Source organism: Diospyros lotus, chromosome 9, assembly GCF_014633365.1.
Source record: "Diospyros lotus cultivar Yz01 chromosome 9, ASM1463336v1, whole genome shotgun sequence".
Lineage (NCBI taxonomy): Eukaryota > Viridiplantae > Streptophyta > Magnoliopsida > Ericales > Ebenaceae > Diospyros > Diospyros lotus.
This window is the reverse complement of record NC_068346.1, coordinates 5188922-5203186: the sequence shown is the minus strand read 5'-3', so window position 1 is coordinate 5203186 and position 14265 is coordinate 5188922. Positions and strand designations below refer to the sequence as shown.

The 14265-nt window shown below is 33.4% G+C and overlaps 1 protein-coding gene across 1 annotated transcript; it reads left to right on the top strand.

The window, feature by feature from the left end:
• Positions 1-7705: 7705 nt before the first annotated feature.
• On the top strand, positions 7706-13336 carry LOC127810247 (defensin-like protein 2). Its single transcript, XM_052349624.1, has 2 exons — positions 7706-7823; positions 12994-13336. Exons 1-2 carry the CDS (start codon positions 7760-7762, stop codon positions 13161-13163), a joined length of 234 nt encoding a protein of 77 aa, XP_052205584.1. The 5' UTR covers positions 7706-7759; the 3' UTR covers positions 13164-13336.
• Positions 13337-14265: the final 929 nt, after the last annotated feature.

The window sequence follows — 14265 nt, the reverse complement described above, 5'->3', positions numbered from 1 at the left end:
AACAACCGGGGTGGTGTCCACTCTCAGCCCCGCCACTTGAGTACCGTAGGGCAAAGTCCATCTCAGCCCCGTCCCAAGTGGGTCACATAGCATTAATTCTCGGTACGCATCTCGAGTGCTGTCACTCAAGAGCCACGTCACAGGATTACAACCAACGTCCCACTTGAGCAACACATAACATGTCAATGCCAAAAATCATAACATGCATGACATAAAATTAACATCTCAATGTATGCAATTTACCGTACAAAATTTAATACGTGTGTATGAAATTTGATGTGGATTGAACAACTCACAGTAAACCATTCACATGCCACAAACAAGTTTTTTCGGTAGAACCACTCACAATAAACCAAACCATAGGGATAAACACTTACCTTTAGACGCAACTCAATTTTCTCGAAAAGTGTGCCGACCTCGATTCTCGTGTCAGGCGCTCTATAGTTCAACCTCAAGCTTCAATGATACCTTAGACATCATATGCATTCAAAGGAAAATAAATATCTATTTTCTCAATTTTCTCATAATTTTCCTCTAATTTCATCCTATTTTCTCTCGATAATTCCAAATAAATACTTATTCAAGCATTTTCCCAACTTTTTCTCCATAAGAATTCATAAAAAAATATTTATAAGCCTATGGAATTTTCTGAAAATTTTTCAGATTTTTCTCCTATTTTCTCAAATTTCCATAATTACTTTTCCTTGAGAAAATTTATTTCTCCTTGATTTCCTTAGAATATCCTTCATGAAAAATCACCAAAACTCATAAAATAAATTCCTTATCCTTCTGGAATTTTCTCATAATTTTATAAAAAGCCCTCATATTTATTTTCCATTTACATTTCCTTTCAAAAATAAAAAATAATTATCTTCTCAAGAAATTTTCAAGATAAAAATTCATCAAAATAAAATATTCCTCTTTCTTGAATTTCTGGATATTTTTTAAAGAATTTTATTTCCCTTAATTATATTTTTTCTCGAATTTCCTATATTTTCAGCATTTAAAAAATACAAAACATACCTCATCTTCTCCAGCGACGGCATACCGGAAAATCGAAGTGACGACACCAGGCTACTCCTCTCCCTTAGTCGATCCAAATGGTACCCTTCTTTGTCAGAAAAACCTACCAGAACCCTTCCGATTTGGCTGAAAACAGCCCGTCGAAGCCACATGTTACCGAACTTCGGCGAACCAAATTGACATTCGATTCGAATTCCGATTGACACAAAACTTTCTAGATTAGCTGCCCATAGCCTTGCGACCAAAATCCCCTTATTAGATCCTTCTATCGATCAGTCTACAACCTGATTTAACCATTCCCGCAATATATATATATAGGCGGCCGAATATATATATATATATATATGCGAAAACACCCTTTATACTACTCCAAAAACTCTCAAAATTCCCAGAATTGCTTCTCACAACTTGGGGAACAAAAGCCCCTTATCCCCGACCTTTGATTCTCTCCCAAATGTGAGAAATCGAAAATAAAATATTTGATGCAAACCCTCACCAAAACTCGACTATTTATAGCCAAATTGTCCATTTTTTCAACCAATCAGAGGCTGTTGCTTCGCCCTTACGCGACCAATCAGAGGCTGTTGCTTCGTCCATTTTTTCGACCAAACAGCTGCAAATCTCTGAATTTTTCGGCCACAAATCGCAGCCAGATCTGCCATTGCTGAGCAGATATTTCAGTAAATTACAATTTGGCCCTCTCGAAATTTTCTTTTGCATTTTGGTCCTTATCATTAAGCCCTTGATCTTTCCAGCACCATTACTAAGACCCTCAAGATTAGTACTTATCATTTTTCCCTGGAAACTTCCGAAAAATTACTGTTTTGACCTCCCTCGGGCAAATTTAGAAAATTGGACTTAGGCCCGATTGATCGTTTTGACCCTAAATCCACTCGATTCAACCCGAAATCACTTAAGGGTTGTTCTATACATAAAATGTTAGTCCTTGAAATGCTCCGTTGACTTTTTGGATGTCTCTTACATCGATTCGATTTTCTTAGCCCGGTCGACAGCTGTACCGAAAATTGTTCCCGATCCAATTTCTTTCATTACCAAAAATCATAACTTATATTACTTGATGATGCTATACCATTTTTCTTAATTATCTAGGGTTTGAGGTACTTCCTTCGATCGATTCGGTGATTTATTTTATGTTTAAACCCACTTTTCGGTATTTTAAATTCATCTAAATTACGCGATGACCTCACACAGATATGAGGTATTACACTTTCATTCTCCTCGGTCGATAAGAAAATCTGCGTCTTCAGCACAGAAACATCGTCCGGAGAGTTGTAGATCAAAATGACCTTGGCCACATCCTCAGTCACCCAGTCGTGTTTGTCACCTGCACTAGAAAAGCTCACTGCAAGGGCTTTCTCAGCCATGGGCAAAACACCTGCACTGTTCTCGGAAGAACCAAGGAAAACAGAGTAATCAGAACTCGACACTCGGCATAAGTTCCAGATTCACACCTTGACTCACGCTAATAAAACTAGCCAGTAGGACTGGTCACTGGACTAGATGACGAGCCCATCACCAACAACTTGCTCCACCCCTCCTCCCAAAAAAAAAAAAAACTCTCCCCAAAACATTTTTTTTTTCAAAAATAGCAAAACAAAAGGAATAAAAGTTTAATAAATTACCTTAGAAGCAATTGAAGGAATTGGATAGAAGGAAAAATCACCGTCGAAAACAGGACCTTAATCGGAGCGAAAGCAAAGAAAATACAAAGGATTCAAGGAGGTGCAAGAGTTTGAAAATGAAAGCAAACGCAAAAAGTGGGACGTGAAGTGGGAAGTGACCCTTATATAAGTATCAAGCAACACATCCAACAGCCAAAGTCCACCTGTCGCAAAACAACCAATAAGATTGCACCACTTATCTCACACTGAAGGCGGAAGGGCGCATCTCTACCTGCACCACGCCGTCTTGTCCTATAGGCTCGACACCTCGAATTTCGAGAGCATCAATGATGTGTTAGAGCATTAAAAGCAACCCCCAAAGAAATCATTAGGGCTCCACGTGGGCTTTATAGAAAATAAATCACCCCGGTTGTGCATAATGGACCTCAATCGCCTCGGTCGCGCATAACTGACCTCAATCACCTCAGTCGCGCACAACCGACCTCAGTCATCTTGGTTACACATTCCAAGCTTGGCTTTTATTACAAAGCCTCGTCTCTTCGGCTAATGCACTTCGAGCTCTCTTATAACGACTCAGTAATTCGAGCTTAAAAACTTGCCCTTACGACAATCTGACCTAGGGGTCTTATCTTGGGCCCAACTGTCAAACCATCTCGGTTTTACATGAGAAAAGTCCAGCCGCCATCTTTATATTCCGAGCTTGAATGCTTGCCCTTGAGAACATTCGACCTGGGGGGCTGTGGACCGTACTGGCTCAAGACCGTTATTGGCCTTCTTGACCCAATCTCGGCCCTATACCTACCAACAATGGTCTTCATCACCTTTATACCTACAACACTCCCGCATCCACTACAGGTTCCATCGACATTTAATGCAACATTTAATAAAGGTCCCGTCGGCACCACATCTCCGTTAAAGAGCCTTACCGGTGCCAGATTCCATCCCATCCCGTTGCAACACCCAAGGGTTGCTTGCATATCAGGGAACCCTTTTTCTCTCTATATAAGTTAGCTTGCTCACAACCCAAGGTATGTTCTTTTTATCCCATTGACATTCTGCCAGTTAAAACCTTTCACTCACTTCACCATTGAAATGTTTTGTAGGTGTCGTAACCCTCCACTTCGATTGCCAGAATCAGCACACTACCGAAATCTCACCGTTCAACAAGCCTTTGGGCCAGAAAAAACAATTACATACGAAGGGATCATTAATTATTAATCTAATCAGACAAATAAGCAATGTTGTAAACTAAGGGCTAGTTTGGCTATGTGTGTTTTTTTTTTTTAAATTTTTAAGGTGGGTAGTGTTTAAGCTGGTTATAACGTTTAAGTGGGGTAGCATTTAAGCTTATAATGTGTTTGGATACATATACTTTTAAGTTAATAGTTAATAGTTATGTGTTTTGCTTGAAAGAGCTAATAAGCTATTATAATTTGATAAAAATATGAAAATAGACATGTTATTGAATAATGTAAAATTTTATTATTAGATATTGATAAATTATACATAATTATTAAAAATATATTAATACAATATTATTGTTATATATTATATAACAATAATATATATTATTATTAATAGATATTATTATGTGTTATATAGATAATATATTGTTATATGTATATATAAATATTTGCTATTGTATATATATACACATACATATATATACATACGCACAGACAGCAGTGAGGAGGAGGGGAGGGGAGGTGAAACACAAACGGCGATGAACAACGGTTGATGGGGCGACAGACGGCCTACGATGGCTGACGGTGGCCTACGACGATGGGAGCAGCAGTGGGGCCAAGGGCGACTTCCGTTGTCGATGAGGGCAATTGTTGACGAGAAGCAGCAGGTGAGGGTGACGGCGATAGCCGACGGTGGCAATCGAAAGAGTTGAAGAAGAAGGCGGCGGGAAGCAGAGGTAGAAGATGAAGGATATGGCTGGAAATTAACAAAAAGATGGGGAAAAAATGGTAAACTACTTGGTCAATCCAGCTTTTAAATAAGCAGCTTTTTGCAAAAACTATTTCTCAATAACTTTTGTAAAATGTTATATCAGTAGCATTTAAGTTATTTAACTTAAACGCTAGTGAGGTGTACTCAAACACCTTATCAACTTTTTTTAAAAAAACTTATAAGTTGTTTATATAGTTTATAAGTGGTCGAATACTATTTCTCAATAACTTTTGTAAAATGTTATATCAGTAGCATTTAAGTTATTTAACTTAAACGCTAGTGAGGTGTACTCAAACACCTTATCAACTTTTTTTAAAAAAAAACTTATAAATTGTTTATATAGTTTATAAGTGGTCCAATCGCTTTGCCAAATGGGCACTAAGTTCAAGGAAGATGATAATGGCAAAAGTAAAGGGTGTCAAATTTAGTGTTCTACGCGAGTGGTCTTGGCTTTAATTACTCGATCACTGGAAGTGAGATATATATAGTTGTTTAATCAAGATTGGTGACTGGTGGGCACGTGCATGCATGCATTCATGCACTTACACACACCAAAGGTTTAAATGATATTAATCTACTAGTGATTATTAAATCGAAGCCAAAACACAATTTTTCAAGGAAACAACATTAATAGCATAAATAAAAAACAATGTTCAGTAAGCCGTTTGAACTGTGAATGCTCCCATAATCTAATATTATATTCTAGCTGTTAAGGTTATTTAAATAAAAGTGTACCCACCTTATGTGAAAAAATAATAAAATTTAAATAAAAATTTATGGGGTAGCGGTTAATAGTAATTTTATTTAAATTTATTGAGTAGTAGTAAAATTATTTTAAAAATTTATTGCTATTTAGAGATTATAGGTTTTAGTCTAACGAGTATTTTAGAAAAAACACTTTATTAACAAAATTTTATAATACTAAAGTGTTTGTTTATATAAGAATTAGATAGAGATGATGGGTTATGTTTTATTTTACTACCACTTGTTATTTTTTTTAATATTTTGTTCATAATTTCAAACTAGTGGAAATTCTATAATAAAGAATCTAAGTTGTTCTATTGAATTGTTTCAATGTAATGGTTGAACAACTCATCTCACATAATATATTTAAAAACTCAAGACTCCTACTTATATAATTTGAGAGTAAATATGTAATTTTGACATGAGTTGTCAAGAAAATTGTCTAAGGGAGTTTAGGGTTTTACGCGGGTTGTCTTGGCTTTAGTTACTCGAACAATGGAAGTGGGATATATATAGTTGTTTAATCAAGACAAGATTGGTGACTATTAATCTACTAGTGATTATTGAATCGAAGCCAAAACACAATTTTTCAAGTAAACAATGTTGAGTAAGCCTAATATTATATTCTATTTGTTACGGTTATAATTTTACTTGTTATTATAAGACTACTTGTTATTTTTTTTTAATATTTTGTTCATAATTTCAATCTAGTGAAAATTCTATAATAAAGAATATAAGGAACTGTTCTCTTTATTATTTTTAGATCATTTTTACTTTTCAGTTTTCTTAAACAGTAAAAAAAAATTATAAAAGAAAATTAAAACAACAAAAAGTTGTTTTTGATTATTTTCACTCAAAATAACCAAAACATGAAAAAGAAGGGATAATTTATTTATTTATTTATATTTTATTCTTATAATGAAAAAAAATGTTGCAAGATTAATTCACTAATTTTATATATTTTTTAATAATATATTAGTATTAAAATGAACGCAATTTAAGTTGTTCTATTCAATTCAATTCAATATATTAGCAGGATCCATCTCACCTGATAAAATATATTTAAAAACTCAGATCCCTATAATATGGTTTCCAGAAAGGAATTGTTCTTTCACAGAATTCAAATAAAATATATTTAGTGGGAAGTAGATTTGGAGATTAAGATAGCTTAAACCTAAGTGCAAGAGTTATTGACTTCCTCAAATTGAACTCCGCCGGCTCAAAAGCCACGGGCGTGTGGGTGAAAGTGGTTACCACCTTTGACAATGTGCTATATATACCATATATATATATATATATATATATATATAGGGATTGAATAACTCTTCAAATTTTGAAATTTAAGTGATGTTTTAAATTTTGATTAAATTATTAAAAATTAAATCTAATCAATAATGTACTAATATATATATATATATATCTAAGTGATTTAATTAGAATTAAACCCATTATCTGCTATAAATAAGAAAGTAACAGATAAATTAATGAATATTTCTACGAAGAGCTTTAATCTCATTGTGGTATTTACCTTGGAGAGCAAGCAATCATTGAGACAAGATTGTGATACATGAATATTTTTGTAGTAGCTTTTGTCAGTGGCACCACTCCTTCTATAATAAGAAAGATTGTGATACAATAAGAAAAGCCAGAGAACTATGAATATATAAGTATATATATGTGTGGGTGTTCGTTTGACCTGGTGTATTTTCAAGTTTTCAACTTTGTAAAATCCCAGGCTTCGATCGGGTGTAGAACAAACAGAAGCCAACTAGCAAAGCCCAAACACCACCTCTGACCAGTGAGTGGTGTATATGAAATTTCCTTACTGTTTCGTAGGGGGCCTTCCTAATGCATGCATGGTCAATCTTCAAATTTTTTATTTCAGCGTTTAGATTCCTGCAACTGGGTTTGACTACTATGATACTATCGCTATGGCAGATGAGGCCTAGATGCATGCATGAAAGAGCCAATTTACAATTGCAAACAGTTATATATGTTATGCATCACCACTACCTATACTACTATTGTTTTAGATGATGCCAAAAAAGCATATGGGGTACTCAGGGGCGGATTTTGTTGGGGGGGGGGGGGGGGGGGGGGGGGCAAGCATGGGCTGCAGCCTTCCCCCAGATTCATCCCTCCTCCATATTTGCCTTGCAGATCTGGTCTATTTGGGGGAGGAGGGCTCAAATGATCTATGGATTTGGGGGCCAGTCCTCCCCCAGATTTGAAACTCCATTAGAGTTGCTTACCCTCACCCTCAAAATCGTACTCACTCCGGGCTATAAAGTCCACCTCCCTCCTCTTCCTATTCTTATCTTCTAATTAAACCCTTCAATTTCTCTCTCTCTCTCTCTCTCTTTGGCGCTCTCTCTCTAGAGAAGAAGAAGAAGATGGAGCTCTCGGTGCGTTTGGTTTCAGCTGTTTTCCTCGTGCTGATGCTCCTCGCCGCCACTGGTTAATTACTTCATTCTCTCTGCCGCCTTCGTCTTCTTTAGCTTCCATCTCTTTCATACACATACACACACACCCACAAATGAATATATACATATGTACATATTGAAGATCATATATGGAAGCATAAGCTTTATTGTTTCACAGCATATATACCTAGGAATTTGCGAATCTCCTTGCGTTTTTTGACGTAACATTTTGCGTCTTGAGAGTATTCTATGCCTTTTTTTGTTATGAAAGTGTTATTTCCATTTTGTTAAGAGTAATTATATTTTCTTATTATTTTATTCTCATCTAGATGTTGCCTTAACCACATATATATATATATGTATATATATGGATGTTTTGCAGGAAAAAGTGAAGATGTTGTTATCATTTAATTAATTATCTGGTAAAATATAGGGGTTTTTAAAAGTGGAAATTGTAAAAAATAACCCCCCATAAATACAAAATTTGTTTTTATCCCATTTTTTTACAAAAAAACGTTTTTAGCCCCTTCAAACAAATAGTTACAAAAAATAGCCACTTTACCGCTTTGAATCATAATCTTTGACTTTTCAACAATTCACTTTTATTAGAAATTAAGAATAAAGACAAAGATAATGAATTCCCAAACTACCTTCAATACAAAAAAAAATAAAAGGGTTAAATTTCTATTTAACCCCCAAAACAAACCCGATAAACCTCCACCCTTTTTTAATTATTAAATATATATGTATTATTACATATAAATAAAATTAATTAAATAATAATAATTAAAAATTTTAAATATATATGTATTATTAAATATATAATTGAAAATTTGTTATTCAATGATTATTATTTAATTTTTAAATTGTAATAATAATTGCAAATCATAATTATAATAATATATTTTCAACTATTAAATTATTATTATTTCTAATAATTACTATTATTTTTTAATTATTATTTTTTTAATATTTTAATAACTGGTTGGCTCTCGAACACATGTTTGATTCCCCCTAAAAAAATAATTTACTACTAAATACATTTTTTTAATAATTATTATTTTTTAAATTTTTAGTGCTAATAGAACACACTAGTTCGAAAAAAATCAAAAAAAATTAAAAAATTTTATTTTTGGGCTTTGCGGATCACAAAACCCAATGGCGAACTTTGTGGCCCACAAAGCCCGATGACAAACTTTGTGGGCCACAAAGCTCGATTTTTTTTTTTTTTTTTGCAATGAGATATTTTCAAAGTTGCCCAATAATAGTCTCAAAAAATAAATTATTGTTAAGAAATTACACTTTTGTTCTTGAGTAAATTTATTGCCATAGCATTATCTTTGTTTTGTCCAATATTATCTAGAATAATTGATCATATATTGGTTGTGTTGATAGTGGATGGATATTCTCACACAAAGTGAAAGATAATGATGTTTATTGTGATATATACATTCAATTAACCCAATAAACATAAAAAGACATTATTGTAGTGCTAATGGAATACACTAATTTGAAAAAAAAATAAAAAAATTAAAAAAAATTAATTTCGGGCTTTATGGGCCACAAAGCCCGATGGGACAAAGCCCGATCGGGCTTCGTGGACCACAAGGCCCGATGGGGGACTTTGTGGGTCACAAAGCCCGATGGGAAACTTTGTTGGCCGCAAAGCTTGATTTTTTTATTTTATTTTTTTGCAATGGGATTTTTTTAAGTTGCCCACTAGTAGTCTAAAAAAAAAAATTATTGTTAAGAAATTACACTTTTATTCTTGAGTAAGTTTATTATCATAACATTATATTTGTTTTGTCCAATATTAGTTAGAACAATTGATCATGTATTAGTTGTGTTGATAATGAATGGACATTCTTATATAAAGTGAAAGATAATGATATTTGTTGGAATATATATATTCAATTAACCCAATAAACGTAAAAAGACATCATTTTAGTGCTAATGGAATACACAAATTTAAAGAAAAAATCAAGAAAATTAAAAAAAATTAATTTCGGGCTTTGTGGGTCACAAAGCCCGATGGGGGACTTTGTGGGCCACAAAACCCAATGGGACAAAGCCCGATCGAGCTTCGTGAACCACAAGGCCCGATGGGGGATTTTGTGGGTCACAAAGCCCGATGGGAGACTTTGTAGGCCATAAAGCCAGTTTTTTTTTTTTTTTTTTTTATAATGAGATTTTTTTAAGTTGTCCAACAATAGTTTCAAAATATAAATTATTGTTAAGAAATTACACTTTTATTCTTGAGTAAGTTTATTATCATAGTATTATATTTGTTTTGTCCAATATTAGTTAGAACAATTGATCATGTATTAGTTGTGTTGATAATGGATGGACATTCTCACACAAAGTGGAAAATAATGATATTTGTTGGGATATATACATTCAATTAACCCAATCAACGTAAAAGGACATCATTTTAGTGTTAATGGAATACACTATTTTGAAAAAAAAATCAAGAAAATTAAAAAAATTAATTTCGGGCTTTGTGGGCCACAAAGCCTGATTGGAGACTTTGTGGGCCACAAAGCCCGATGGGACAAAGCCCGATCGGGCTTCGTGAACCACAAGGCCCGATGGGGGACTTTGTGGGTCGCAAAGCCCGATGGGAGACTTTGTTGGCCGTAAAGCTTGATTTTTTTTTATTATTTTTTTTTTTTTGCAATGGGATTTTTTTAAGTTGCCCACTAGTAGTTTCAAAAAATAAATTATTGTTAAGAAATTACACTTTTATTCTTGAGTAAGTTTATTATCATAGCATTATATTTGTTTTGTCCAATATTAGTTAGAACAATTGATCATGTATTAGTTGTGTTGATAATGAATTGACATTCTCACACAAAGTGAAAGATAATGATGTTTGTTGGGATATATACATTCAATTAACCCAATAAACGTAAAAAGACATCATTTTAGTGCTAATAGAACACACTAATTTGAGGAAAAAATCAAGAAAATAAAAAAAAAAATAATTTCGGACTTTGTGGGCCACAAAGCCCAATGGGACAAAGCCTGATCGGGCTTCGTGGACCACAAGGCCCGATAGGGAACTTTGTGGGTCACAAAGCCCGATGGGAAACTTTGTTGGTCATAAAGCTTGATTTTTTTTTTTTTTTTTTTTTTTTTTTTTGCAATGGGATTTTTTTAAGTTGCCCACTAGTAGTCTGAAAAAATAAATTATTGTTAAGAAATTACACTTTTATTCTTGAGTAAGTTTATTATCATAGCATTATATTTGTTTTGTCTAATATTAGTTAGAACAATTGATCATATATTAGTTGTGTTGATAATGAATGGACATTCTCACACAAAGTGAAAGATAATGATGTTTGTTGGAATATATACATTCAATTAACCCAATAAACGTAAAAAGACATTATTTTAGTACTAATGAAACACACTAATTTGAAGAAAAAATCAAGAAAATTAAAAAAAATTAATTTCGGACTTTGTGGGCCACAAAGCCCAATGGGGGACTTTGTGGGCCACAAAACCCGATGGGACAAAGCCCGATCGGGCTTCGTGAACCACAAGGCCCGATGGGGGACTTTGTGGGTCGCAAAGCCCGATGGGAGACTTTGTAGGCCATAAAGCCCTTTTTTTTTTTTTTTTTTTTACAATGGGATTTTTTCAAGTTGTCCAATAATAGTCTCAAAATATAAATTATTGTTAAGAAATTATACTTTTATTCTTGAGTAAGTTTATTATCATAGCATTATATTTGTTTTGTGCAATATTAGTTAGAACAATTGATCATGTATTAGTTGTGTTGATAATGGATGGACATTCTCACACAAAGTGAAAGATAATGATGTTTGTTGGAATATATACATTCAATTAACCCAATAAATGTAAAAAGACATCATTTTAGTGCTAATGGAACACACTAATTTGAAGAAAAAATCAAGAAAATTAAAAAAAATTAATTTCTGGTTTTGTGGGTCATAAAGCCCGATGGGGGACTTTGTGGGCCACAAAACCCGATGGGACAAAACCCGATCGGGCTTCGTGAACCACAAGGCCCGATATGGGACTTTGTGGGACACAAAGCCCGATGGGAGACTTTGTAGACCATAAAGCCCGATTTTTTATTTTTTTTTTGCAATGAGATTTTTTTAAGTTGTTCAATAATAGTCTCAAAATATAAATTATTGTAAAGAAATTACACTTTTATTTTTGAGTAAGTTTATTATCGTAGCATTATATTTGTTTTGTCCAATATTAGTTAGAACAATTGATCATGTATTGGTTGTGTTCATAGTGGATGGATATTCTCACACAAAGTGAAAGATAATAATGTTTGTTGTGATATATACATTCAATTAATCCAATAAACGTAAAAAAATATCATTTTTGTATTAATGGAACATATTAATTTGAAAAAAAAAAGTCAAGAAAAATTGAAAAAAAATTATTTTTGGGCTTTGTGGGCCAAAAAGCCCGATGGGGGACTTTGTGGGCCACAAAGCCAGATAGGACAAAGCCCGATCAGGCTTCGTGAACCACAAGGCTCGATGGGGGACTTTGTGGGTCACAAAGCCTGATCGGGCTTTGTGGCCCACAAAACCCGATAACGATGTGCAGTTTCAAAATTTTTTTTTTATCACCCAAATTAGTACAGATTTAGAATGATATCTATCAAAATATGTTCTGTTCACAATTACAATAATTCTATACAGCCTTAATAAGCAATGTGAACACAAAAATTATTTTAAAAAATAAAACAAATACAAATCAAATTGATATCTTGAGATTGAGTGGAATTGTTTGTTGGAGAGAAAAAAACTTGTTGAATGGGAGTTCAGTAAGGTCGCTGCGATTGATGAAGAAGATTGAATGACTCAACAAGCAAAAAGATTGAATGTATGAAGAATTACTGAGTTTTGATAGTTTGATAATGGAGAGAAAGAGAGTAACGTGAATGTTGAAAGAGGAGAGAGAAAAAAAGTTATATGAAAGAGATAAGGGTATTTTGGTAAAAGAAACTAAGGACAATGTGAGTTTTCTATTTTAAAATCTCATTAAGGGTATTTTTGGTATCTTGCATAAAAGTGGCTATAAGGTGTAATTAATTTGTTTGAATAGTCAAAAACGTTTTTTTTCTATAAAAAGTACAGAAACGATTTTATACATTTGAATTAGAGCAAATATGAATTCCTCCCTTTTATATTTGAGTGTTGGTACTGTGGCAGAGACGGGGAACATGGTGGCGGAGGCGAAGACATGCGAGTCGCACAGCCACCAGTTCAAGGGGAAGTGCGAGAAGAAGAGCCACTGCGCCGCCGTATGCAGGACGGAGGGCTTCACCGACGGCCACTGCCGGGGCATCCACCACCGCTGCTTCTGCTCCAAACACTGTTGATGATGAGTTCTGAGAATCCATGGCTGTCGTACGTGCAAGGTCGTCTCCTTCAATAATTCAGCTAGCTAGCTAACCGTAGTAGTAATAATGAGTCTCTATGTACTGTGTTCACGAACGGAGGCTTCACTTCCGCTTTCTTCTACGGTGTCTAATCCATAGCTCTGTCTCTCTTACTGTTTGGCTCTCTCTTCCTTTCCATGTTTAATATTATGTAACCATGCTTCCAAAACCTCAATCTCTCTCTCTCTCTACACGCACACACTGTGACACAAATCTGTTCTATTCTATCATACAAACACTAGGGTTACTAAATTTAGTTTTTACTAAATTTAGTTTTTAGTTACTAAATTATACTTCTTATTGATCAAGATGATTTTATTGAATCTTTATGCCCCTTTATTTCATTAAAGGAACTTGACATTAATTGTTAGATTGTTAATTTCATTTTTACTCAATATGACATGTCAAGTATTGTCTAATGTACGATATTTGGTTGTGCTGATATTGGGTTTTTTTTATAAATCTTGGTCGATTGATTCATACATATAGAATTATAGAATATTACAAACAAAAACAATCTTAATATGAGTATTACTCAAAAAACTTGGTGAATCAATTCCAATGATAAAAGAATTTTTTTCGAGAAATTTCTATATATTTTTTGAGAAGTGCTTCTTAATTTGTATAGAGAGCATATATCAAAATTACTTAAGTAATATTATATCCTTTTGGATGCATTTGTCCATATGATCATTGATCAATATATTAATTTAATTTTTTTTTTCATGTGTGTATAAGTAAAAGAAGAACTTACATGAGATATATAGTGCGTAGCATGCATGATCATATCAAATTAAAAAAGTATCATATGCAATATAACATCTTAGTCTTTTAATCATTAGTATGTGCTAATTTATTATTATCAAATGCATTGAAGATAAAAAAATTGAAAAGAAATCAAAAAGCTTAATTAAGAAACATGCCTGGTTGGATTCAAATAATTAAATTGATATTATCAAATATTAATTTTGTTGAGCCAACTTGCTTATATTAATTAAGTTTTGATGATTAACAAAAATATTTTTATGATATAAATGTATTT